The sequence below is a fragment of the Oncorhynchus mykiss genome, chromosome 1, assembly GCF_057628025.1.
Source record: "Oncorhynchus mykiss isolate SJ-2025 chromosome 1, ASM5762802v1, whole genome shotgun sequence".
Taxonomy (NCBI): Eukaryota; Metazoa; Chordata; class Actinopteri; order Salmoniformes; family Salmonidae; genus Oncorhynchus; species Oncorhynchus mykiss.
Window position 1 is genome coordinate 64,692,075 of NC_143022.1, and position 27,233 is coordinate 64,719,307.

The window sequence follows — 27,233 nt, forward strand, 5'->3', positions numbered from 1 at the left end:
CAATTAAAAAACGGATAAGCAACGCAAGCGAACAGGGGCACACTTTTTAGATTTTTATGTGTGTATTTATTTATTTTTGATATCGTTTTATAGTAGACAATGTTCAACAGATAACGCGCTGGCATGGACACACACACAAAAAAACGTGCTTCGCGCGTCAAGGTATGACCATTAATCTGAACCTATGCTGAAAACATTTTAGTAAATTACTAATATATTTAAGAGTAGTTTCAATGTTTCATGGCCTTGTAATGAGTCTACATCCAAGCAGTGACAGTTGTATGATTGCCGGTTGCTAATGGTTTTAGCTTTAAGTTGTTCATGCTTGAAATTCACATTTTCAATGCAATACTTAATCATTCGTTTGGTTGTCCCCATGTTTGTGAAGTAATAAGATAAGAAATTAAGCCAAACTAAAATCAGCATATTGAATACATAACATTTATTAGATGTGAAAATACCATCCAGAGCATTTACATAATTTTAAAAAGGCAACCATGTACAAGGATACAACACTACAAAAATATTATACTTCACATAATGACATCTATTGGGACATTTTGATAAAGAGCTAAATAGGTCCATTCCAGGCTCCATGCCATAGACCGTACACAAATAATATATATGCCCCATACCCTAGAGCCTAGGCCATGGCAAAACTAGGGTATTTTCAGTATACATTTTCTATAGAGGGTCTAATAAGTTACACCTGATAGATAAAAGACAATTAGTTTAGCAATTCCATACAATTATTGTGAGTGTGGGAACCAACAAGTAACATTATTCACAAGGAAATAGACAGGGCTGATAATTTTATCTTTCCATTTAGATTTCATAATTTCTAAATTTCCGCAGAAGACTGGATGGAGAGTCGGAAGCCCAGCGAAAATGGCGATGGCAGTAGTCACCTGGATAATGGGGACATCAGAAATATGATTACATTTTTTTTTAAAAGGTACACTTATTTAATAAGACATTTAAATCAATTAAGATTAGACCTCAATAGCCTCAATCTGAAGCATTATATTCCCATAAGTATATTACAAGAACAAATATTACATGTTGGATTTTAGTTCTGTCTAACTATAGGTTGGCAAAAGTACCCGTAAACATGAAAATCATTGAAAAATTAAGAAACTAGGCTATGTGCTCACTTGAAGATGGCACTGCATCTGGGGAAGGCATCTCTGGTGACTCGTGGTCAGTACAGTCTCTGTCTTGGGAACTGTTAGGGAATGTTACTTTAGAGCTCTCCAGCATGGGCTCCTTTTTGGTCCTCACAGCCCAATGCATTGACTGAGGACAGAGAGCAACGTACCCAAACATGAAAAAACACAACCAGATAAAGTACAAGGTGAACAATGTGCATTTAACATAATATAATGTATGCATTCAACACAGGATGCATTTTTTGAATGGACTCATCTCAGTTACATAATACTTGACCTTAGGTCGCATGATTACATTTAGGCAGTGTAAAGTTTGACAACTCTTTGTATTGCTGCGATTCCGGCTCAATATTATGACGTGTATTAACAAGCGGACCAGTTCCCAATTATTTGATCAATGAAAGTGTATAAAATGTATGTTTTCAGTTTGATCATAATTATAATAACATACATACAGTTTTGACAGAGTCGCCAAGGGCTAGCCAGCCATGGAATGGTATGGTAATTCCACTTCTTTTCCATACATCATAGTTTCTTCTGCTCTTTTCATTGCACAAAACCTCCTTGGCTTCCTGCAACTTCTGAAACTCTTCCACTGCAACAAAATGTGGACTTCATGATGAGCATGGATAGGATTATTGCGACAACATTTTTATTATACAGTGCCTTCAGAAAGTATTCACACCCCTTACATTTTCCCACATTGTGTTACAGCCTGAATTTAAAATGTGTTCAATTGAGATTTTTGGTCACTGGCCTACACACAATACCCCATAATGTCAAAGTGGAATTATGTTTTTCAAAATGTTTACAAATGAATAAAACATGAAAAGCTGAAATGTCTTAGAGTCAATAAGGATTCAACTCCTTTGTCACGGCAAGGCTAAATACATTCAGGAGTAAAAATGTGCTTAAAAAGTCACGTAATAAGTTGCATGGACTCACTCTGTGTGCAAAAATTGTGTTTAACATGATTTTTGAATGACAACCTCATCTTGAAGATGGCACTGTATCTGGTGAAGGCATCTCTGGTGACTCGTGGTCAATACAGTCTCTGTCTTGGGAACTACCATACCTCATTTTTTTCCTATTGTGTTATTGACTGTATGTTTGTTTATTCCATGTGTAACTCTGTGTTGTTGTTTGTGTCGCACTGCTTTGCTTTATCTTGGTCAGGTCACAGTTGTAAATGAGAACTTGTTCTCAACTAGCCTACCTGGTTAAATAAAGGTGATCTCTGTACCCCACACATTCACATCTATAAGGTCCTTCAGTTGAGCAGTGAATTTAAAACACAGATTCAACCACAAAGACCAGGGAGGATTTCCAATGCCTCGCTAAGAAGGGCACCTGTGGGTAGATGGGTAAAAATAAAATAAAAAGCATACATTGAATATCCCTTTGAGCATGGTGAAGTTATTAATTACTCCTTGGATGGTGTATCAATATACCCAGTCACTACAAAGATACAGACATCCTTCCTAACTCAGTTGCCAGAGAGGAAGGAAGCCGCCCAGGGATTTCACCAGGAGGCCAATGGTGACTCTAAAACATTTTATTGGCTGTTATAGGAGAAAACTGAGGATGGATCAATAACATTGTAGTTAATCCTAACTGACAGAGTGAAAAGAAGGAAGCCTGTACAAAATACAAAATATTCTAAAACATGCATCCTGTTTTCAACAAGGCACTAAAGTAATACTGCAAAAAATGTGGTAATGCAATTAACTTTTGGGGTGGGCAAATCCAATACAATACATTCCCGAGCACCAATCTCCATATTTTGAAGCATAGTGGTGGCTGCATCATGTTATGGGTATGCTTGTAATCGTTAAGGACTGGGGAATTTTTCCAGGATAAAATAGAAACTGAATGGAGCTAAACACAGGCAAAATCCTAGAGGAAAACATGGTTCAGTCTGCTTTCCACTAGACACTGGGAAATGAATTCACCTTTCAGCAGGACATAACCTTAAACAGGACAAATCTACACTGGAGCTGCTTACCAAGAAGACAGTGAATGTTCCCGAGAGGCCGAGTTAGTTTTGACTTAAATTTACTTGAAAATCTGTGGCTAGACCTGAAAATGTTTGTCTAGCAATTATCAACAACCAATTTCACAGAGCTTGAAGAATTTTGAAAATAATAAAATGGGCAAATATTGAACAATCCAGGTGTGGAAAGCTATTTGAAACATACCCAGAAAGAATGACAGCTGTAATCGCTGCCAAAGGTGCTGACTCAGGGGGTGTGAATACTTAGGTAAATTGGATATTTCTGTATTTTATTTTCAATAAATTTGCAAAAATGTCTAAAAACGTTTTCACAATGGGGTATTGTGTGTAGATGGATAATCTACACACAATACCCCATTGTCTGGAATAACTCAAGGGGTATGAATACTTTCTGAAGGCACTATACATGACAATCATCACCTGTCACAGTACACAAGAGGGGCACAATCACACAGAATGCATCCATTACCTGCTCTTGGATTATCAGGGTGCTTGTCTGGATGGCATGCCAAGGCCCTTACTCTGTATTCATTGGCAATCTGTTCTGTCTAAAAACAAAGATACATCATTAAAGTTTCACCCATATACATTGTTACATTTGCCATTGCCTTAAAAGCTGGTTGAACTGACAATCAAAATCTTATAGCAGTCACTTGACTATAAGGTTTATGAAATTATACCAAACTACGCCACTTTCACTGTACAGTATGATATCCATTTCGCAACAAGTCGGTAACATTTATTTAGCCTAGCTTGCTAATGTTATTGCTATTGGGAAAACAAACTCTTACCGAAGATAACTCATCGCATCCGAGTAACCCGTAATAATCGTCCAAGTCCTCTGGTTTGCAATTTAAAATATCATCCATTCTGATTTATATTAGCTATATAAGCTTTGCAAATAACTGATTTAGCTAGCCTGACTGCTCTGATGGCTGCGGTGTTGCGCGTTCCAGGTCGACTTTATTTTAACGGCGCGGCACAGCTAGAAGTCTAAAGAACCGGAGAAGAACCACGATATGTCACTGAATATTGCAATATTATCCAGCTAACGCTAATAGATTTAGTTGATTTAAAATGCGCAATTTGCTGATTTAATATCAATCAATGACCATTTCACAGCTAAACATAAATACGCACACGATACATTTTGTTGTTGTTGACGTCATCGACGTGCTGAAGTGTCGCTCCCGCCGCAACCAAAGATGACAGACAGTAGGTACAGTATGAAGATAAGCTAAAATTGCTTCTCCCCGATCACACTTGTAGGTGTCACATTGGCTAGCTACGTGCATGCGTAGAAACGGCTCTTGCGCCGAACTGCGCATGTGAATGCCGTTAACTCAAACCGCACTCCTTCGATATAAAGTTATTTTTCACGAAAATGAAAACGTGTCTGTTTGTGACTTTCACGACGTTGGAGTAATAACATGTTCAACTACTTGGTCACAAGCATTTGGCTACAACCGCAATAGCATTTGCTAAACACGTGTATGTGACCAATACAATTGAATCTAGGGTGTGCCTTTAGATTTCGGGAAAATGAACAAATTAGGAAATATTTTGCACTTCTGTCAATGACTTCCCAAACCACCGCCTGGTCTGTTGGTTCTGTTTCTCAATAGTTCCCGGAACTCACGCAATGTTGCGCCTCTGGGTTTAGAAACTCTTCGCCACAACTACTGGTGGAGAGCGAATCACATTCGCCATTTAAATAACCAGCTGTCGACCGCGGAAGAATGTTTTACCACAGTACACAGCGGCTTTATCAGCTGAAGATGGCGGACGGGGAGAATATCCTTGTTGGAGCCAGTTCCAGCACTTCAACTAATGAAGAACCAGATTCAAAAAAGGCCAAAATGAGCATGGCCATAGAATGTGGACTCAAAATTGTTCAGACTAAGCAAGTTACGTATGGGCCAGGGGCTGGTGAGAGTTTGGCGGCGGCGATTTCTGCGCAGCCAAAGGAGAAGGAGATTGAGCCGGTGATGTCGGTAGGACAGGCCTCAGCAGCAGCACCAGGCGGAGACAATGGGCTGCTGGTCTTCGAGCCTCAGGAAAGTGTAGTGAATTTAGACAAGGCGTCTGGACCCACGGCGGAGCCTGCAGGTAGGATCATTTAGCTAGCTAGTATGCCAAGTTTTTTGGCGCACTCGATCGTTGCATGTCTGGTTAACGTTAGATTGCTCCACCTAGTTGGATACCAATTGGGCTAGCTTTGTAACTAAGTTACTACTAGGTAGCTCCGCAGCACGTCAGCCTGAAGTTTGAAACGAGCAAACTTTGCGTGCATTACGCAAGATATACGACTTTATTAGCCAATGCTTTTACCCACCCGGCCATAAAAATGTAACTACATTTAGCGGGAGAGCTAGCTAACTATCAACATTGGCTATTTGGCTAGTCATTTTATGCCATTTTAGTTTCTATTGCAAATTTTAAGGAATGCAAAAATACAGTCCATAATTTAGTTTTCGGAGTAGATACTGTTCATTAAATTAATCAACAAAACGATCACTTCCCATCGTGTCCTCTGAGTGTCTTGACCCTGATGATGAGGAGCTTAAACCCAAATGCATTTGCCTCCCCAGACGGTGTCAATGAGGATGATGACCGATCCTCACATGCAAGTTCCAGTGACTGGACACCTCAACCACAGATAGGTAGGTACAAGATGACAAATAAACCCTATTTTTTAAAATTTTTAGTACACAATTAAATGCAACCCAGGTAATGTTCAAGATACAATAACATGTTTTAAGCTATTTAAATGTATTGATGTTGTTGTTTTTGTTCTCAAAAATTAGGTTCCTACAGTTTTATCCAGCAACACATCATGAGAGAGACCGATCCAAGAACAATATTGAAAGACTTGCTTCCTCCAGAGACTGTGCTTCCACCGGACTTGGATGACATGACGCTGTGGCAGATCATCATCAACATTTCGGAGCCTCCTAAAAGAAAGAAGCGGAAAGACATAAACACCCTGGAGGACGTGGTTCGGATACTCCATGAAAGCAAAAAGATCCTTGTGCTTACTGGTGCTGGAGTATGTATTGCAGGGAACACATTAAGTAGGGTGTCCAACCACTCTGCCCAGAGTGGGTGAAAATGTGCTTTGGTGATGAAATTTCACATCCTTATGTTATGAAATACATTTTTACCAAGACGTATGATTATTCATATTCTTAATCGTCAGTGGGGTTTTCCTCAAACGTATCATTAACATTATATCCAAAAGTTTGACTTCGTAACCTAATACATCCGATAAGTACCGAGTTCTGTTGACATAGCGATGCAGGTTTCTCGTGACAACTTTTGAAGATTTTACATTTTGTGGTCGTCGTCCTCAAAGTTTGTTTCTGCAGGTCGCAAATTGGCATGACCCGAGCTGAATTAAATGTAAAACGGCTTTGAAAATGAAAAGCTATATATGCTCTGTTGCCATTTCATGTGAGACATTTTTGAAAAACAAATGTCTAATTAATGGAAAATGTATAGTAAAAGGTGAAAATAGTGCATGTCATGTCTCAATCGATATCCATCTTACCTCTGTTTTATGTCCTGCGGATTTGAGAAGAATGATGACAATTTCAATGGGGAAAGTGAGCCTGACAGGTAGCCAGTAGCCTTCATTTTTGCACAGAATCCAGCTTGCTGGCGCAATGACATTTTCCAGAATGTAATTTTTTTTTTTCTGGTCTCTGATTTAGTCACCCTAATTCTGGCCATCATTACACGGGTAAAATTTCCTTTTGAACGGATTATGATAGACATGAGGTTTGGAAAAATGTACATATTTAAGCCATTTGTCAAGAAATATGTTTTTAATTGGACACCCTACATTATGTTTTGCTGTGTCTATTTGTATAGCTTTCACAGTTGCCGTATTAGAACTTATGGTTTGTTGTTTTTTCCTCAGGTGTCTGTTTCTTGTGGAATACCAGACTTTCGATCCAGAGATGGCATTTATGCAAGGCTTGCAATAGATTTCCCAGATCTTCCAGACCCTCAAGCAATGTTTGATATAGAGTACTTCAGAAGAGACCCAAGGCCCTTTTTCAAGTTTGCTAAGGTTTGTGGATTTAAAGTGTTGTGTATATAAACTCAGCAAAGAAATAAACGTCCCTTTTTCAGGACCCTAATTTGTAAAAAAAAATATATATGAATAACTTCACAGATCTTCATTGTAAAGGGTTTAAACACTGTTTCCCGTGCTTGTTCAATGAACCATAAACAATGAATGAACATGCACCTGTGGAACGGTCGTTAAGACACTAACAGCTTACAGACGCTAGGAAATTAAGGTCACAGTTATGAAAACTTAGGACACTAAAAAGGCCTTTCTACTTTTAATGAAAAACACCAAAAGAAAGATGCCCAGGGTAGGGTCCCTGCTCATCTGTGTGAATGTGCCTTAGGCATGCTGCAAGGAGGCATGAGGACTGCAGATGTGGCCAGGGCAATAAATTGCAATGTCTGTACTGTGAGACGACTAAGACAGCGCTACAGGGAGACAGGACACAGTGGCAGACCACGTGTAACAACACCTGCACAGGATCGAGACATCTGAACATCACACCTGTGGGACAGGTACAGGATGGCAACAACAACTGCCCGAGTTATACCAGGAACGCACAATCCCTCCATCAGTGCTGACTGTCCGCTATAGGTTGAGAGAGGCTGGACTGAGGGATTAGGCCTGTAGGCCTGTTGTAAATGCAGGTCCTCACCAGACATCACCGGCAACAACTTTGCCTATCGGCACAAACCTACTGTCGCTGGACCAGACAGGACTGGCAAAAAGTGCTCTTCACTGACAAGTCGCAGTTTTGTCTCACCACGGGTGATGGTCAGATTCGCGTTTATTGTTGAAGGAATGTGTTCCACCGAGACCGGCGCGGGATCGATTTTGAGGTGGAGGGTCCCTTCCTGGTCTGGGGCGGTGTGTCACAGAATCATCGAACTGAGCTTGTTTGAGCATGACAATGCCACCAACCAGACTGCTCGTTCTGTGTGTGATTTCCTGCAAGACAGGGAAGAGCCCGGATCTCAATCCCATTGAGCACGTCTAGAACCTGTCAACAGAAATGTCTGGGAACTTGCAGGTGGAAGAGTGGGGTGACATCTCACAACAAGAACTGGCACATCTGGTGCAGTCCATGAGGAGGATATGTACTGCAGTACTTCATGCACTTCATGCTTCATGCAGCTGGTACCACCACCAGATACTGACTTAATTTTACCCCTTTTTCTCCCCAATTTCGTGGTATCCAATTGTTGTAGTAGCTACTATCTTGTCTCATTGCTACAACTCCCGTACGGGCTCGGGAGAGACGAAGGCTGATACACAATGAGACCAGACGTACTGGCCAGACTATGGTTTGCATCTGCACATGGGGACAAAGATGGTACTTTTTGGAGAGATGTCCTCTGTTCTATTGAAATAAAAATAGAACTGTTTGGCCATAATGACCATTGTTATGAGAAAAAGAGGAGACTTGCAAGCCGAAGAACACCATCCCAACCTTGAAGCACGGGGTTGGCAGCAGCATGTTGTGGGGGTGCTTTGCTGCAGGAGGGACTGGTGCACTTCACAAATTAGATGGCACCATGAGATGGAAAATTATGTGGATATATTGAAGGGATATTATGTGGATACATCTCAAGACATCAGTCAGGAAGTTAAAGCTTGGTCGCAAATGGTTCTTCCATATGGACTATGACCCCAAGCATACTTCCTAAGTTGTGGCAAAATGGATAACAAAGTCAAGGTATTGGAGTGGCCATCACAAAGCCCTGACCTCAATCCTATAGAACATTTGTGGGCAGAACTGAAAAAGCGTGTGTGAGCAACCTACAAACCTGACTCAGTCAGGAGGAATGGGCCAAAATTCACCCAACTCATTTGACCCAGTTTAAACAATTTAAAGGCAATCCAAATACAATTTTTATTTTACCAGGCAAGTCAGTTGACAACATTTGTATTTTCAATGACGGCCTAGGAACAGTTAACTGCCTGTTCAGGGGCAGAACGACAGATTTGTACCTTGTCAGCTCTGGGATTTGAACTTGCAACCTTCCGGTTACTAGTCCAACGCTCTATCCACTAGGCTACCCTGCCGCCCCTAATTGAGTGTATGTAAACTTCTGACCCACTGGGAATGTGATGAATGAAATAAAAGCTGAAATAAATAATTCTCTCTCCTATTATTCTGACGTTTCACCTTCTTAAAATAAAGTGGTGATCCTAACTCACCTAAAACAGGGAATTTTTACAAGGATTAAATGTCAGGAACTGTGAAACTGAGTTTAAATGTATTTTGCTAAGGTGTATGTAAAGTTCCGACTTCAACTGTGCATATATACAGTGGCAACTCATTAGGTACACCCGTCTAGTCCTGGGTCGGACCTCCCCCTTTGCCTCCAAAACAGCCTGATTTCTTCGGGGCATGGAAACATTGATCAAATGGTATCAAGGGACCTAACATGTGCCAGGAAAACATTCCCCACACCTTTACACCACCAGCCTGTACTATATACACCAAACAAATGGAGCCGTGGACTCGTGCTGCTCACACCAAATCCTGATTCTGCCATCAGCATTACAAAACAGGAACTGGGATTTGTTTGACCAGGCCATGTTTTTCCACTCCTCAATTATCCAGTGTTGGCGATCGCGTGTCCGCTGGAGACACTTTTTCTTGTTTTTAGCTGATAGGAGTGGAACCCGTTGTGGTCGTCTGCTGCAATAGCCCATCTGTGACAAGGACTGACGAGTTGTGCGTTCCGAGATGCCGTTCTGCACACCACTTGTACTGCACCGTTATTGGCCTGCTTGTAACCCGCCTGTTAGCTTCCACGATCCTTGCCATTCTCCTTTGACCTCGCTCAACAACAAGTTGTTTTCACCCACAGGACTGCCACTGACTGGGTGTTTGTTTGTCGCACCGTTCTTGGTAAACCCTAAACCCTAGTCGCCTGTCTGCCTGCTTTATATAGCAAGCTACGGCCACGTGACTCACTGTCTGTAGGAGCGAGCCATTTTTTGTGAACTGGGTGGCGTACCTAATAAACTGGACCCTGTGTGTGTGTGTGTGTGTGTGTATTAGTACCAGTCAAAAAACCCTTGAATGAGTAGGTGTGTCCAAACTTCTGACTGGTACAGCATATTTGATTAAATGATTACTATCACTTGTTTTGATATGTGAGATGGTTATGATTGCTCTGCTCTCTTGTAGGAGATCTATCCTGGACAGTTCCAACCTTCGCCCTGTCACAAATTCATATCTATGCTGGGCAAGCATGGGAAGCTACTACGCAACTACACCCAAAACATTGACACTCTTGAACAAGTGGCTGGGGTTCAGAGGATCATCCAGTGTCATGGTACATACTGTAATATACACAGTGATCAGAACATTAGGAACACCTTCCTGATATTGAGTCGCACCCCCTTTTTTGCCATCAGAACAACCTCAATTTGTCAGGGCATGGACTCCTACAAGGTGTCAAAAGCATTCCAAACGGGATGATGGCCCAGGTTGATGACAATGCTTCCAACAGTTGTTAAATTGGCTGGATGTTCTTTGGGCGGTGGAAAATTCTTGATACACATGGGAAACTGTTGAGTGTGAAAAACCCAGCAGCGTTGCAGTTCTTGACACACTCAAACCGGTGCGCCAGGCACCTATTACCATACCCCGTTCAAAGGCAATTAAATGGTTTTTTCTTTCCCATTCACCCTCTGAGTGACACACACACAATCAGTTTCCATTTTCTCAAGGCTTAAAATTCCTCCTATAACCTGTCTCCTCCCCTTCAGCTACACTGAAGGATCATAACTTTCACCTGGTCAGTCTGTCATGGAATGGTGTTCCTAATGTTTTGTATACTCAGTCTATGTCAAACCTATAATACTATGCCAAACATATAATACTATGCTAAGTGTTTTATGGTTCTGGGTCTAATATTAACCACAAACTCTTTTGTATTTCAGGGTCTTTTGCAACCGCTTCCTGTCTCATCTGTAAACACAAGGTTGACTGTGAGGCTGTAAGGGAAGACATTTTTAATCAGGTATTGTCAAGAATGGTTCCTATTAATATTCACCAGTGTCAAATCTGTGAATTTATGTATACTGTTGGACAGACTTGTGGCATTTTGAAGTTATCAGCCTATATTGTACAGTAGCATCCAGTCTGCTGAATTGTCATTTATTTTTTTTGTTTTCATATTGAATACAAATATCTGTTCTAGGTTGTCCCTCACTGTCCACGGTGTCGAGATATTCCCCTGGCGATCATGAAGCCAGATATTGTCTTCTTCGGAGAGAATCTTCCAGAACTGTTCCACAGAGCAATGAAGCAGGATAAGGATGAAGTGGACCTCCTTATCGTCATTGGGTCCTCACTGAAAGTGCGACCTGTGGCTCTCATCCCAAGTATGTTGAAAATAAAATGTGTGGGTTTTTTAGATGCCCAAGATGAGCAATGCTATTACCAATGTTATCATGTTATTACCAGTATTAGTCTTGATCTCGAGCTATGCATGTGTAACAGGTGAACTTTCTTTCCATCCAGCCTCCATTCCTCATGAAGTGCCTCAAGTCCTGATTAATCGGGAGCAGCTGCCTCACCTCAACTTTGACGTGGAGCTACTTGGGGACTGTGACGTCATCGTTAACGAGCTCTGCCATCGGTTGGGCGGAGACTTTGAGCAACTGTGCTACAACTCCTTAAGACTCAGTGAGATCACAGAGAAACCCCCGCGGTCACAGACACCTTGTGAGGCCTTGTCCACTCACAGTAAGCCAACAGAAGAAGAACAGAAGACCCGTCACACAGACTCATCATTCGGTGCCTCAGAGGAGACGGACACTCATACGGTCACAGACACTCCAGAAGGCGACAGAGTACCAACAGAACCTTGTCCGACTGCGCAGAATGACACAGACGCATCTGAAGTCGATGGAGTACCATCGGTGCCCTATCCAAAGACAAAGATTGTCTCTGACACGCTTGAAGTTGGAGTACCAACAGAACCCTGTCCAAAGACTCAGAATGTCACAGGCACCCTGGAAGTCAACAGAGTAGCGACAGAGCCCTGTCCGAAAGACACTCTTGAATTCGATGCAGTGCCATTAGAGCCTAGTCCAAAAGTGCAGATTGTCCCAGAGGCTCCAGAAGAGCCTTGTTCAAAGACTCAGTCCCCCAATGAGGAGAGAATGGAGAATTCAGATTCTCCGTCAGCGGACACGCAAAGGGAAGAACCCTCTGGATTAAATGACCAACATGTCAACCTTGAAGTTCGCCGACGATGCTGGATGAGTCGAATCAGTCGAAGTCCTATCAGCAAGCGCCTTGAGAGTAAAATTTGAAGTGTTAATTTACCTCAGATTTTGTGCAAAATTGCAAAATTATTTTTCCACAACCTTTTGATGATAATACGTCTTGTCATGTTATGATGACAAAACGTGTTTCCATATTGTAAAATTCATCCTAAATTCAATGTCTTTTCTCCCAGCTTCTCAATACCTATTCCAAGCACCAAATCACTACATCTTCCACGGGGCAGAAGTGTATTCCAACTCGGAGGACGAGACATCCAGCTCCTGCGGGAGCAACAGTGAGGACTCCAGCCTGGAGGAGGAGGAGGACGACGAGGAAGAAGACAGTGATGCCGAGGAGGACCAGAGCACACCAGCAGAGGAGGGCGAGGGCTGCCTCATTGACATAGTAACACACAAGCAAGCCTGCGAGGGCACTTCGAGTGTGAAGCAGATGGAGAGTACAGACAAAAATGTTCAGAACACCACAGACCTTTAGAAACACAAAGCACTTGCAGTCTTTTTTTTTAATATTTGTTTTGTATATTTTTGTCCACCCACAGCACCTCCTATTATACATTTTTCATAAAGTCTAGATTGCGTTGATACTTTTGCATGCATGTGCTGAAAATTCGTTCTTCGTTCTCTTCTGTCTGACCACATTAACAAGCTGCAGGTGGTTTGTTTACACGTTTTGTGTACTACAATTAAATAAACAGCAGCTCAACTCAACCAATCCACTTCAGAAGGTTAATGGTGAAGAAAGCAACAAAGAAAAAACATAGACCAAAGAACAATTCTTCCCCCCCCCCCAATACACCCAACAGTTTTTGCATTAAATCTTAAAAACCTTGTCTTTGACTTTCCCACCACCTGAAGTGTAAAGAATATATTGAGCGGTGGCATTGTTTTCCTTACGATATTTGGCAGCTACTTTTTACAGTCAAGCTTTTATTATTTTTGTACTTTGTAACATGTAAGAGACACACTCAGCAAAGAGCAGGTGATGGTTTTCTAAATGAAATTGAAAACGTTATACATTGTGCAAACATAAAGCCTTAACTGTGTTCAATGAGCTTTCATTGGAGCAAATGTCACTTTTTTCTTCCTTTTCAGCAGTTTGACGCGTTTGTTCATGTTTCCTCGGTTGCATGAGCTATTTGGTCGATGTGACTGATTTGCTCCTATTCACTCTTTCCTGAGAAATGCCCAGCCCTAACACTGAGACCCTGTAGAGCTATACAAGTGTTCTGGGATATGTTTAATATGAGCCAAATTTACTCTTTTAAGCAACTCATTCGAATGAAATTCAAATATTTGTTTTGTTTTGAGCTTGATCTTGGTAGTTAAATTGCTAAAATGTTCATTCATAGTAGGCCTTTTCCTTATTTTCATGAGAACACCACAGAAACAGTCTAATTAATCACAAGGTGTGACAACACACTGTTGTGTAGAAAACGGATATAGATATGAGAGTTGCATGCTATTTGACATTTGATGTCCAAGTTTAGTTTGAGAAGACCACTACAGGTAAGTGCATGCAGTTCAGATACTGCAGCAGTGCCATTGGAGCTGGTTTTACGCAAATGGAGGGACAACATTTGCATGGATGAACTAAGATGATTACAATTACATTTAAGAGTTCTTATAATCAGTATGCTGATGTGTGAGAGTCGGCTTTTGTTATGCTCTGCAGTGTTTATTTTTTACATCAAAACATTTATTTTTCATGTTTTCTTTAAAAATGTATCTGCTATATTTATATTTGGTTTAATAACACCATACACCAACAAATAGGCCATAATATAGCACATAGTCTCATTTGAGGTTACCCTTTATGTAAATATGACTGCCTGTATTTAATTGATAATGTATACTGTATTAACAGTATAGGCCTATGTTTTTAAAGTTCTTATGCCTGCAAAAGTCACAGAAAGAGTTGTGTTTTTGTCTAAAATTACTAATAAAAATTCGGTCAAAATGGCATGTGTCAAACTATTGTTGTCAAAATAATGTCATTCTAATCTTGGAAGTGCAAAGTTGAGAGAATTGCGTTGTGGAACGTTCAAAGGAACGGTGCTGTACTGAAAGACCAGTTGAACAACGGGAAGGGTTTGGGGAAAACTGTCAGCACGACCACTGTCCTTTAAATACGTCAGTCGTTGCTTCAAGCCACACCAGAGATACCTTTGAGCGCGGCACTAGAGAAGAGATTGTGTGACGATTCGTTTAGTAACCGCGTGACGCACCATGACAACGACAATTGGTCGACAGTCTGCTTAGTTACACGTTCCTCCATTTATTTCCAATTTGGATTGCTATCTCCTCCTTTCAATATCTCTGGCCACACCGCGCCATACACCAAACGGCAGAAAACGTACCGCGAAGTCTGTTCAAGAACGTTTTGGGGAAACGTACAAACCGTTCCGCAATGTAGTTAACGTTCAAGTGAACTGAACGCACATTGTAGTCATTGCATGATTTTAACTACATTGCCCTTCTGCCCCAGTTCAGGCTCTGCCTAAAAGAAAATGCTGCAAAGTGTCGTAAAACAGTTTTCCATGCAGCAGCTAGCGTACAAGGTGTAAAGGGATGGTGCTCTAAAAACGCAAATTTTCAAATCGAACTTGAAATTCATGAAGATTTTCCTCAGACAACTTGCAAGGCTAAAGCATGGAGGACATGGAAGACGACTGTTTTGTTCTAAATGACGACTACAACCATAACTACTGTGCGAACAGTGCCAGTGGACAAGTCCTCTATCTCAGGAACGAACTGTCAGATGTACCCCAGCCCCTATCTATCTCGCCGGGTCTAGCCACGCGAGATGTAGCTGCGCAGGAGAACCACTCAAAGGTTTGTTCCAGTTCCAGCAGCGGTTTAAAGTTCATGGATTCAGACTCGAGCAGCGTGAGCAGTGACACCAGCGAGACTGACAGCCCATCGGCGGCGTCCATCGCAGGGAAACTGACCCTGAACTCAGCCTCAAAGTTTCGTAAGTTGAAAGCATCAGCATTAAAAACACTAATTATGACGGCCTAATGTTTATCATGTTTTGGACTTGCATGGGATGGGGATGTAGCTTGCCATACAATTAAGTTATTGCCATTGCATTGCCTTTGGCCTACACGTCAGTGGAGTAGTTTGGCTACTGTCAGGGCCTGATATTCACTTGTTTAGCCACTTGTCCTGATTGTTATAGTTGTCCAAAGCTCAAGTCACTTGTCCCCCACCAAAAAAAGGTCTGTAACACCATGGTCCAAAAAGGTGACAAATGTTGTTGTGTGATGCAAGGAAGAGCTAAATAACTTTCATTCTGGTATTGACAATGGAAGGCAGTTGATATTTCCTGTCATTGTGTTCTTGAGTAAGGCACTTAACTCCCCACAACGTAAAATACTGTGCTGGTGGGATACTCTATAAAACACATTTGATCTGTCAACCCTCCAACTGGAGAGCTACTGGGTGTGCAGGCTTTCTCTCAAACCCTGCTCAAACACACCAGAGTCAGTTTTATTAAGGTCCTGTTGAGCAGCTGCTTTACAGTGGTGTGTTCGAAGCAATGCTGGAGCAAAAGCCTGCACACCCAGTAGCTCTCCTTGACTCTCCAGGAGGAGGGTTCGCAACCCTGCAAACATTGCAATTACAACCAAATACTTGTCTTAATAAAATAATTCCTTCTTTCAATGAACCAGAGATCAAATGGCTGAGATGGGTGAAGTAGCTAACTCAGATGTTTATCTAATTGTAAGGTTAAAATGTTCAGGGGAGATCTTGACAACATTGGAGCAGTGGCGATTTTAGCATGTAGATCTTGGTGGTGGCTTTGCATGCCAGCAAAGCCACAATACATTAATTGGACTACAACGGTGACAAACGGTGCTCACAAACTGTTAGGGCCTACATAAAGCTGTCCCAACAGCAGCCCAAACACCTTAGCACTGTTACACCTGGCTATCAGCGGAGCCTTGTCTGGCAGCGAAACAGTTCATTCAGCCTCATTTAGTGCCTTTAAAAAAACATAGCTGATATGGCTGACTTGCTTAAACAAATGTGGTTTCTATTGACAATTGAGATGTACAAACTATGGAATAAGGGGACTACGAGCGGATAAGAGGCAATCCGTCATTTTCGATTAAGACATGATTGATGGAGCTAGGACAGACGTAGTCAATATAACTATTTGCACTTGAAAAGTACAGCGAAAGAATTCAGAACATGGGCCGTTCTTATGGTATTCTCCCTGTACACCAAGTCAAAACCGTAGAATAAATAAAGTGGGCATCTAAGCAGACAATGAAAGCTCTTACAATATATAGGCTACATGTGCACCACCAAGTAAAAACAATAGGCTAAATTATGAAGGGAAAAGGAACCAAATTATTAGGGTGAGGCACATGGGCTACTAACAGCTTACTACACAACATACATTTATGTATGCTGTAGCTAAGAAAGTTATACTATCTCCCTGGCATATGCCATCATTTATGAAGCAGCATACAATACATTTTTGGACTCACCTTGTTGTACTGTGCACACTTGAACAGGAAGGGGGTGCAGCGGTCCTTCATGGGCAAATTGTCATCAAACTTTGTCATCAAAGTCTGTCATTCTCTGGATTTATGGTGCTTTCAAGACAACTGGGAACTCTGAAAAAAACAAAGTCCAATCATGACTTTAGTGATCTTCAGGTCAGAGCTCTAGAAAGAGGCCAGAGTTCCCGACTTGGAATTTCAAGTTGGATGACCGTTCAAAACATATTTTTTAAATGTTATACCAGTTCCCAGTTGTCTTGAACTCACTGAAGTCTGATATTTCCGAGTTTCCAGTTTTTTTTTGTAAGCGAAAGAAGTCATGCTGGATTGACAGCATGGCCAATGTTGAATGTTTATCCTTTTAAGATTGGAAAAGAGTCCCTTAAACCCAGACTTGGCTCACACATCCACTCCACTGAATAGCAAGCTAGTGATTGCTTTACAATGCTTGCAGTTAGCCTCTGATTCCTTCCAAACCACTCATTGTTGAATTTGTGATTTCCAACTTGTTGTGTAATGTTTATCTCCAATGCCCCAATATGTTATATCTATCATTTCTCTTCATATAACAAGGATTGAAAAGGATTTGCTAGTGGATTGTCATCTTGAATCATGATGATGACTGCTAGCTAAGATTTTGAAAGTATGATGTTGACTTGATCAGTCCAATAAAAGCTACTGTAGATATAACGTGATTTGACATAACTTTATCTGTGGCCACATGTAGTGTCCCCATGAGTGACAGAACACTGAGCCAATCACGGTGCAACTCTCTAGTTGCCAACCCCTAAGCTCTGTATTTTTCACTGGCTGCCCCACCACAACAGAAAGCACTGAGCTAGGCTGAAACAACTTAATTTTGAAGCTGCCTTACTCAAGAAAGCAAAGAGACCGTGTTTGTATGCGGCTTTATTAACTCAATGGTTATAATTTGTTTTACACTGTTTGCTAACTGATATGTGACATGTATTAATGCCAAAATAACATGCAAAACAGGCAACCCCCTCCCCCAAAAAATAGCCCCCTCCCCCCAAAATATTTTGCCCAGCAGGATGCTCTCAAATGTGCATCTGTAAAAGTTTGAAAAAACAGGAGCCGTGGAGCAGTCAACTTGCGCAATATAGCTATAATCCTCTTGTCCAACAATGTTTTTTACTTGCCCCGGGAAGCAGACAAGCGTTAATGACTGTTATGACCTTTGCACCCTATGGTTGGAAGGTCCTTGTTTGGAATCAGTGGTGTAGTGGTGCCTGGAGAAGTGAGTATACAAAATTTCACTAACAGCTCACCCGGCGAAGGAAAAGCTCCCTGTGTGAAAAAAATTCTATGAGCAAAGGTGGCATGTACTCTGAATCACATTTTGGTCTTTCAGTCAGGCCAACCCTAGCCCTCGATCATGACTCTCAGTTCCATTACATTACACATAAGTCATTGGATGAAGGTGTCTTCTGTAGGTGAAGGTTTTGTTAAGAGCGCAAAGTTCAGTCTGAACATTAACATGCAACGCTTTCAGTTTGGTTTTGGAAGCATAAGGACCTTATCTTTAATATCCCCAATAAATTATTTCCTAAAAACAAAAGGTTAAATTCATACACACCTTTTTATAGGGTTATGGTTTCCACATGGTCATATTTCCATGTTACAGCACTTGTTTTCAGAAGACAGAGAGGTCTACCTGTGCTAATTAGCTATCTGCCTCTCTGAACACATATGTAAACGGAAGACAGACGCCACAAAAGTGTTGTCACTGAAAAATACGGTCACCTGCAACTGTGTTAAAACAGTGTACAGTAAGTGTGTACTTGGCTTTTGTGAAATTCTTTTGATGTGATATGAAAGTAGATGGATTTATGTTTTAGAACTGTACAGCAATTGAGAATCGATTCACGTTTAGATGGTTTCCAGAGGCAATTTGCCCTTTTTAAAGAGATAATTTAAGTTCATTGGACTAAGGAGTAATTTAACGTTAGGCCCCATTAGTCCAATATTGGGCTAGTCCAATCCAGGCTGTACTGTGCAAGTAGGCTAATAGTAGGACTACTATTGAAATGGATGTCAACTGAGTCAGAAATACGCAGGTTACAGGTTTTTCTCTTTTTTTTCTTCTTTTAAAAAAAAAGATTTTTGCTCTCAGTCACAAGTGTGCAGGCACCTAGCACTGTTGTTTGGTTAGCATGTTTCTGCAGTGTGCACGAGATGGAGTTCGCAAAACAAATTGCCAGTGGATTGATGCAAATAATCATGATATCATTCTGGTAGGCATATGCTACATTTGTAGCTAGTTAACATTAAATTGAGAAGGTTTTAAAGAAAGCCTTTCCACCTGACAGAAGACAGTTATTGCCTATAATTAGCATCACTATTTTTCCTGTTCCTTAATTGTTTGAAACCTGCAGCTTTCACTTTATATGACATAACTTTGGAGAGAAACGGGACACAACTTTTTCTTCTCCCATAATTACACAATATTTTATGGAAAACAACTTATATGCAGTAAGTTCGGAAAGTATTCAGACCCCTTGACTTTTTTCACATTTTGTTACGTTACAGCCTTATTCTAAAATTGATAAAATAAAAATCCACAACAATCTATACACAATACCCCATAATGACAAAGCAAAAATGGGTTTCGGGGAAATTTTTTAAATGTATAAAAAAATTGACATTTCAGATTTACATAAGTATTCAGACCCTTTGCCATGAGACTCGAAATTGAACTCCGGTGCTTCCTGTTTCCATTGATCATCTTTGAGATGTTTTTACAACTTGATTGGAGTCCACCTGTGGTAAATTAAATTGATTGGACATGATTTGGAAAGGCACACACCTGTCTATATAAGGTCCCACAGTTGACAGTGCATGTCAGAGCAAAAACCAAGCCATGAGGTTGAAGGAATTGTCTGTAGAGACAGGATTGTGTCCGAAACACAGATCTGGGGAAGGGTACCAAAGAATATCTGCAGCATTGAATGTCCCCAAGAGCACAGTGGCCTCCATCATTCATAAATGGAAGGACTAGGAAGAAGAGTTTTCCTAGAGCTGGCTGCCCTGCAAAACTGAGCAATCAGGGGAGAAGGGCCTTGGTCAGGGAGGTGACCAAGACTCTGATGGTCACTCTGATAGAGCTCCTCTGTGGAGATGGGAGAACCTTCTAGAAGGACAACCATCTCTGCAGCGCTCCACCAATCAGGTCTTTATGGTAGAGTGACCAGACAGAAGCCACTCCTCAGGAAAAGGCACATGACAGCCCATTGGAGTTTGCCAAAAGCCACCTAGACTCTGACCGTGACAAACAAGATTCTCTGGTTTGTTGAAACCAATAACTCTTTGGCCTGAATGCCAAGCTTCACGTCTGTAGTTACCAAAGTGTTAAACAAATCAAAATATAGTTTATTCAAAGAAGCCACCCTTTCCCTTGATTACAGCTTTGCACACTCTTGTCATTTTCTCAACCAGCTTCATGAGGTAGTCACCTGGAATGCATTTCAATTAACAGGTGTGCCTTGTTTAAAGTTCATTTGTGGAATTTCTTTCCTTAATGCGTTTGAGTCAATCAGTTGTGCTGTGACAAGGTAGGGGGTTTACAGAAGATAGCCCTATTTGGTACAAGACAAAGTCCATGTTATGGCAAGAACAGCTCACACATCTCAACATCAACTGTTCAGAGGAGACTGAGTGAATCAGGCTTTCATGGTCAAATTACCGTGAAGAAACCACCTCTGAAGGACACCAATAAGAAGAAGAGACTTGCTTGGGCAAGAAACACGAGCAATGGACCTTAGACCGGTGTAAATCTTTCAATTGGTCTGAGTCCAAATTAGAAATTTTTGGTTTCAACCACCGTGTCTTTGTTAGACGCAGAGTACAGTAGGCGAACGGATGATTTCCGCATGTGTGGTTCCCACCATTAAGCATGGAGGAGGAGGTGTGATTGTGTCGGGGTGCTCTGCAGATGACACTGTCTGTGATTTATTTAGAGTTTAAGGCACGCTTAACCAGCATTACTATTACAGCATTCTGTAGCGAAAAGCCATCCCATCTGGTTTTGGCTTAGTGGGACTGTCATTTGATTTTCAACAAGACAATGACCCAAAATACACCGGCAGGTTGTGTAAGGGCTATTTGACCAAGGAGAGTGATGGAGTGCTGCATCAGATGACCTGGTCTCCACAATCACCCAACCTCAACCCAATTGAGATGGTTTGGCATGAGTTGGAGGAAAATCAACCAGCAAGTGCTCAGCATATATGGGATCTCCTTCCAGTCTTTTGGAAAAGCATTCCAGGTGAAGCTGGTTGAGAGAATGCCAAGAGTGTGCAAAGCTGTCATCAAAGCGAAGGGTGGCTACTTTGAAGAATCTCAAATCTAAAATATATTTTGATTTGTTTAACACTTTTTTTTGGTTACTATGTGATTCCATATGTTATTTCATAGTTTTGATGTCTTCACTATTATTCTACAATGTAGAAAATAGTAGAGGTAAAGAAAAAGCCTTGAATGAGTAGGTGTGTCCAAACGTTTTGACTAATACTGTATGTAATTGTGATATTTTATTATTATTATATATTTTTGTTACATTTGCAAACATTTCTAAAAACCTGTTTTTGCTTTGTCATTGTGAGGTATTGGGTATAGATTGATGATGGGGGTTGGGGGGGGGGAATCTGTTTTTAGAATAGGGCTGTGACTTAACACGTGGAAAAAGTCGAGGGGTCTGAATACTTTCCGAATGCACTGTATGTCCTCCACCATTAGCAACTGTAATTACATTTCTAGGGTAAAGGAGTTGAAATGAAATAGACTGAGAACAGAACTACTGCAATGTTACTCTTGTACTTGCATACTGGGTGGGAGTAACACAGCCTTGGGACGGAAGTAACAGCTGGCGAGAAGTACACAATATCTGTCTAATCTCCATGTTTCTGGTTTGTAATACTTGTTACTTTCAACAAATGTACTATCAGCCATAATTTCATGTTCGTGTCGATTTGAATAATCAATGCTATAGACTCAGAATATTTGAAAATGAACCATGCGTCAACATCGCAATGTTGCGCAACTACAATATTTTGCCTTACAATATTAATCAGACTAAAATGGATCACAATATAGTATTACAGCTATATTAACACTTTTTTTAATGGGAATGTAGTAGATGTTTTTCACCATTTTCAATTACTATGAATGCTTAGCCCTACCAATCAGGTGAGCTCTAGCTGTCCTTGTCATGCGCGCTCCTCGTGTCTTGACAGAATAAACAGATTTATTCTCTTTACGAACGGCAAACTCATGCTTATAACATTTCCACGGCTTGACATAAAGTAATTGACCCCCCATAATCATGAAGATATATATATATATTTGTGACGGCTCAAGTCGTTGTGAAAATAACCTCCTCTTTCATCATTGTCTGGTTCAGTAATGAATGCAATGACCGAAGAGGACTATAGAACCACATACTGGCCGAACCTGGAGAAAGCCATTGACCACCTGCTAATACAAAACCCCATGGACCACATCTCCATTTCATATGAGCAGATTTACAGGTGAGACTCAAACAGTGTGACTGTGTTTAATTTCTCACGTAGCTTTTGAAAGAAATGAACACGTGGAACTGCCGTACTCATGTTTGAGACCTTAGAGGGGAGCTATTGCAACTGGTCCGTTTTTAATAGTTGTTTTCCTTTCCCTGTTTCAGCTGTGTGTACAAGTGTGTTTGTCAACAGCACTCTGAGCTACTGTACAAAGACTTGATGCTGAAGATTACTACCCATCTTCAACAAGTCTCTTCTGATCTTCAAGTAAGTGGAAACATGGAACCCGGGATCTATGTACCATACTGTACCAAAAAGGTTTGCCATGGGAAAACAAAACAAAAAAGTGTTTAATTGGACAAGTACAGGTAGTATCTCTTGTTTCACCTCCAAAAAGTGCATAATAACCTGATAAATCAACACTGATATTTTTTTCCTCTCTTTTATCAGATTACTCCACCACGGAATTTAATTGAGAATTTCAACATTGCTCTGACTCGCTACACAGATGCTCTTCAATGCATAGTTCCCGTATTCATCTACATGGTATGTACCCATATAAGCTGCTCATCTCTTTGAGCCAGTTTCCCAGATACAAATTTAGCCTACCCCGCCAATGGTCAGAGCAGACCTTAATCATATACTCCTTTCACACCACGCATGTTTTTCTTCCTAATTTCTAAGAATAAGTTCTACATTGAAACGAAGCTAAACCGAGACCTGCGAGAAGATCTCATGAAGCTTTTTACCGATCATGTTGCAGAAAAACATGTCGACACGTTAATACGTGAGTACAGTGGACTGGCGAACTGACACCACGCCTTGCAATCCAAACCCAAAACTATTTAGCTTATGACTCATATGACTTAAAATTGTGTTGTTGTTAATGATCTTTTCTTTTTCTTTCTCTGTTTTTCCTTTTAGCTCTTCTCCTCGAAGCCCATTCCATGCCTTTTCAAGTCAGACCTTCAACAATGGCCAGTGTGGTCAAAGGCTTGTATACTCTTTGGCCCGGTGAGCGCTTTCTCTGTCTTTTTCAAATGCTACAACACATGCTGCTAACGAAATAGTTACATCCACTTGTAAAATGACGTTTAACTACTGTAACTGTCGAGCACGATTGTAGAAATATGCGTTTAAGCACTATTTGTGGGTCTCCCACAATGACTATTGGTTACCTGTTTCAGATTGGGCACATTTAGCTCCAGCTGTCTTCTCTGGATTCATTCCTCAAATCAACCCCCCAACAGTGGAATCCCAGCTCTCTGACTATGCTGCTCGTGACCAGAAACTACAAATGGAGCTATCTCTGAATGGTTTTCCCAGGTGAGTGTTATAAGTCAGAGTTTAGCAAAAAATATATATATTTACCTCCCGCCAGGGTTGTGTTCATTAGGAAAACATTTTGCATCAGAAAACAAAAATGAGGCCTCCCGGGTGGGGCAGTGGTTAAGGGCGCTGTACTCCAGAGCCAGCTGTGCCACCAGAGACTCTGGGTTCGCGCCCAGGCTCTGTCGTAACTGGCTGCGACCGGGACGTCCGTGGGGCGACGCACAATTGGCCTAGCGTCGTCCGGGTTAGGGAGGGGTTGGCCGGTAGGGATATCCTTGTCTCATCGTGCACCAGCGACTCCTGTGGCGGGCCGGGCGCAGTGCGCGCTAACCAAGGTTGCCAGGTGCACGGTGTTTCCTCCGACACATTGGTGCGGCTGGCTTCTGGGTTGGATGTGTGCTGTGTTAAGAAGCAGTGCGGCTTGGCTGGGTTGTGTATCGGAGGACGCATGACTTTCATCCTTCGTCTCTCCCGAGCCCGTACGGGAGTTGTAGCAATGAGACAAGATAGTAGCTACTAAACAATTGGATACCACGAAATTGGGGAGAAAAAGGGGTAACATTTTAAGAAAAAGAAAACAAAAATTAGCATTTCTTATTAAACAAGTTCAGACCATTTCGGACCATTTTCTTCGGTTGTGCCCCAAATGAACACAGCCCTGGTTTTTGATTAAGCTTTCTTTTTGTTTTGCAGAGGTGACCAGTCTCGCAAGAGAGCCAGCGAGGAGTCTGCATAGAATAAGGATGATGCATACATTGCTTGCTATTGACTTTAAAAATGTAACTTTATTTGCACCATGATTCATAATCAGACGTATTGAAAAAAATATGTACACAAATATGAGTAACTGGTTGTTGTTGTTTTTTTATGCAGATGCTCTGACCGTCAGCGACCTGGCTCAACCCAAATTGACAAAACACTGTGAATGACGAAGATTCTCTGATGCTGAGTGAAGTGGGTGAGCGTCAGCCAAGCTTCATTTTTGACCCACACGAGTTGTAGTGGACACTGTTTCTTTGCCTCCTCTGAAAAGCACAGTGAATTCATGATGGTGCATCATTGTTCTTTCAGTTTATGATGATAAATTCATCTTCTTTATTGTTAAGATACTACGAGGTTTATTTCCATTAAAGTGTGCCTTCTGCTCTGCTTTGTTGGGATATTCAAGTTGCCTAACAGATGCCATTTTAGGCTCCCGAGTGGCGCAGCGGTCTAAAGCACTGCATCTCAGTGCTAGAGGCGTCACTACAGACCTGGTTTGATTCCAGGCTGTGTCACAACCGGCCGCGATTGGGAGTCCCATAGGTCCCATAGGGCGGCGCACAATTGGCCCAGCGTCGTCCGGGTTAGGGCTTGGCCGGGGTAGGCCGTCATTGTAAATAAGAATATTTTCTTAACTGACTTGCCAAGTTAAATAAATACAATAAAAAAAAACAGGTGGATGGGCATGAATCCCAGTTTCACCACATATTGTATACTGTGTCAATCATGGGTCGTGTTCATTAGGGCATGCGGCAACAAAAAAAAAAATGGACAGATATATTTTACAATGGAAAACAAAAAGGAATGTTTCTGATTGGACAAATCTGGGTAGTCCCTCCCTTTTCCATTTTTTTCCCCCTCTTTTTGTTCCTAATGAACATGGCCCTGATCTCTAACCAGGACCACCCGGATCTCCTATTGGTCTTATTGATCTGATTGAGTAACTGACAGTCTGCTGCTATTCCTCAATTGTTGTTGTGTAGAACACTTGATTCCTGTCTCTTGTTTAACTAATATTGTGTCCCTTTTGTATCAGTCAGGTCAGTCTTGATTCTCCCCAGTGATTTTTAAGCTAAAGGGGCTTGTCTTTGTAATCTCGGCACACAACTAAATGTCCTGTTAGTCGACTTAACATTTAAAATCTCTATCATGGCAACTTTAAACCAATCCACCCCCCAAGTCTTGTTTATCTGGGATTTACAGAATAAAATCTGTCCGGCTTAACATAGTATTTCTTTCTCAATGGGTACAAAAAGCAGCAAAGCATGTTCCGTTACATTTTGAGTAAAGTTTAGGTTAAAACTGTGAAAAGGTTGTGTAGATAATTTTTTAAAGGATTACATTTAGCTTTTATTGAGTTGTTGTCTAACCAAATCATATTTGCCAAGCACGCTAAAGATGATTCACAATGTTTTTATTCCCTGTTATTAAAAGTTGCATTGTGACTCCAGAAATGATGGTGTCAATCTCCCCATGTTGCTGCTGTAGCTGCATTAGCCTGTGCATTATATCAAGTCACCGAGCCAATTGATTACAATCAAATTTTGAAAATGTTGTGAATTTGGTTACAGTGATGTCAAATGATGTACAGTAGGTGGATGTTGAATGATCCCGCTGTTCTCTCAAGTTGCCCAGATGATGATCAATTTGACCTTCCTTTGTTACATGTTTATGTTGAGTGAAAGTATTTGATACAGCTCTTTGCACTGTTTTAAGTGTAATGTGATGCTCGAGCTTGGTTGTGATTGTTTTCCTGTGAGGATGTTGGAGATGACTCACTCATTGTCTTATGTACAGTTTTACTTTCAATAAACAAATCTTGAAAATGATGTATTTTATCACCTGTGGAATCACTGGGGTTTGGTGGGATCTTGTGGGTGGAGTAATGATGGACTAAATATACACCAGGCAGAGTTTCTCCTAAGTTAATTAGTACTGTGAATAAAGGCTCAAATAATTAAATAAATACAGGCTTAAACAATGCAGGAGAACGGAGGAAATCAACACAGGATACTCAGATGCGTGAAATTATGGCATTCATTAAGTTGTAATTACTGTCTTTAAGCATTGTTTAAGAGCGAGCACTGAAATAAAGGCATATTGCTGGACCTCTTCTCTGATACGTTATCTTTGTAGCAGGCCAATTATATGTTTTTTGTTTTGTTTTTCATTTAATGCTGAAAAATGCATGCCTGAGTTGAATGATGCAGTATAGATACACTGAGTATATTAAACATTAGGAGCACCTGCTCTTTCAATGATATGCACTGACCAGGTGAACACTATGATCCCTTATTAAATCCACAGGTTAAAGAAGGACTTATAAGCCTTGAGACATGGATTGTGTGTGTGTGCCATTCAGAGGGTGAATGGGCCAGACAAAACACTTAAGTGCCTTTGAACAGGTTATGGTAGTAGTTGCCAGATGGCTATGCTGCTGGGTTTTTCACACATTTTCCCATGTGTGTCAAAAGCATTTGAGTCGATAAGGGCCAGCATCCCTGTGGAATGCTTTCGACACCTTGTAAAGACCTTTCCCCGACAAATTGATGCTGTTCT

At 41.2% G+C, this 27,233-nt stretch overlaps 3 protein-coding genes across 5 annotated transcripts; 2 read left to right on the forward strand and 1 right to left on the reverse strand.

Annotated features, from left to right (window-relative positions):
• Positions 1–427: 427 nt before the first annotated feature.
• Positions 428–4,459, reverse strand: dnajc12 (DnaJ heat shock protein family (Hsp40) member C12). Of its 2 annotated transcripts, none has more exons than XM_036938063.2 (5): positions 4,324–4,459; positions 3,653–3,731; positions 1,625–1,764; positions 1,155–1,296; positions 428–908 (listed from the first exon to the last, which is right to left on the reverse strand). In XM_036938063.2, the coding sequence occupies exons 1-5, from the start codon at positions 4,330–4,332 to the stop codon at positions 826–828; spliced, it is 453 nt and encodes a 150-aa protein (XP_036793958.2). In that variant the 5' UTR covers positions 4,333–4,459; the 3' UTR covers positions 428–825.
• Positions 4,362–14,492, forward strand: LOC110526236 (NAD-dependent protein deacetylase sirtuin-1). Its single transcript, XM_021607034.3, has 9 exons — positions 4,362–5,292; positions 5,775–5,846; positions 5,991–6,232; positions 7,106–7,258; positions 10,425–10,572; positions 11,183–11,262; positions 11,443–11,626; positions 11,766–12,551; positions 12,709–14,492. Exons 1-9 carry the CDS (start codon positions 4,923–4,925, stop codon positions 13,008–13,010), a joined length of 2,337 nt encoding a protein of 778 aa, XP_021462709.3. The 5' UTR covers positions 4,362–4,922; the 3' UTR covers positions 13,011–14,492.
• Positions 14,493–14,592: 100 nt separating this feature from the next.
• On the forward strand, positions 14,593–26,503 carry cacul1 (CDK2 associated cullin domain 1). 2 transcript variants are annotated; one of them, XM_021607066.3, is made up of 9 exons: positions 14,593–15,506; positions 22,466–22,592; positions 22,745–22,847; positions 23,031–23,126; positions 23,265–23,367; positions 23,505–23,594; positions 23,768–23,906; positions 24,606–24,691; positions 24,786–26,503. In XM_021607066.3, exons 1-8 carry the CDS (start codon positions 15,185–15,187, stop codon positions 24,646–24,648), a joined length of 1,023 nt encoding a protein of 340 aa, XP_021462741.1. In that variant the 5' UTR covers positions 14,593–15,184; the 3' UTR covers positions 24,649–24,691; positions 24,786–26,503. The 2 variants fall into 2 exon arrangements, with proteins under 2 accessions (XP_021462741.1, XP_021462733.1); XM_021607058.3 differs by lacking the exon at positions 24,606–24,691 and having other exon boundaries at positions 14,606–15,506.
• Positions 26,504–27,233: the final 730 nt, after the last annotated feature.

What these genes read in the sequence shown, in the direction of transcription:
- dnajc12 (XM_036938063.2), bottom strand. An exon ending in CCCTGATAATCCAAGAGCAG is followed by an intron (nt 1,765 to 3,652) that starts GTAATGGATGCA and finishes ATTTTGTTGCAG; the next exon opens with TGGAAGAGTTTCAGAAGTTG. An exon ending in TTGGCGACTCTGTCAAAACT is followed by an intron (nt 1,297 to 1,624) that starts GTATGTATGTTA and finishes CTCTGTCCTCAG; the next exon opens with TCAATGCATTGGGCTGTGAG.
- LOC110526236 (XM_021607034.3), top strand. Translation starts at nt 4,923, where the DNA reads ATGTTTTACCACAGTACACAGCGGCTTTATCAGCTGAAGATGGCGGAC. An exon ending in ACCCACGGCGGAGCCTGCAG is followed by an intron (nt 5,293 to 5,774) that starts GTAGGATCATTT and finishes TTGCCTCCCCAG; the next exon opens with ACGGTGTCAATGAGGATGAT. An exon ending in TATCAGCAAGCGCCTTGAGA is followed by an intron (nt 12,552 to 12,708) that starts GTAAAATTTGAA and finishes CTTTTCTCCCAG; the next exon opens with CTTCTCAATACCTATTCCAA.
- cacul1 (XM_021607058.3), top strand. Translation starts at nt 15,185, where the DNA reads ATGGAGGACATGGAAGACGACTGTTTTGTTCTAAATGACGACTACAAC. An exon ending in AAGTCTCTTCTGATCTTCAA is followed by an intron (nt 22,848 to 23,030) that starts GTAAGTGGAAAC and finishes CTCTTTTATCAG; the next exon opens with ATTACTCCACCACGGAATTT. An exon ending in TCTCTGAATGGTTTTCCCAG is followed by an intron (nt 23,907 to 24,785) that starts GTGAGTGTTATA and finishes TTTTTTATGCAG; the next exon opens with ATGCTCTGACCGTCAGCGAC.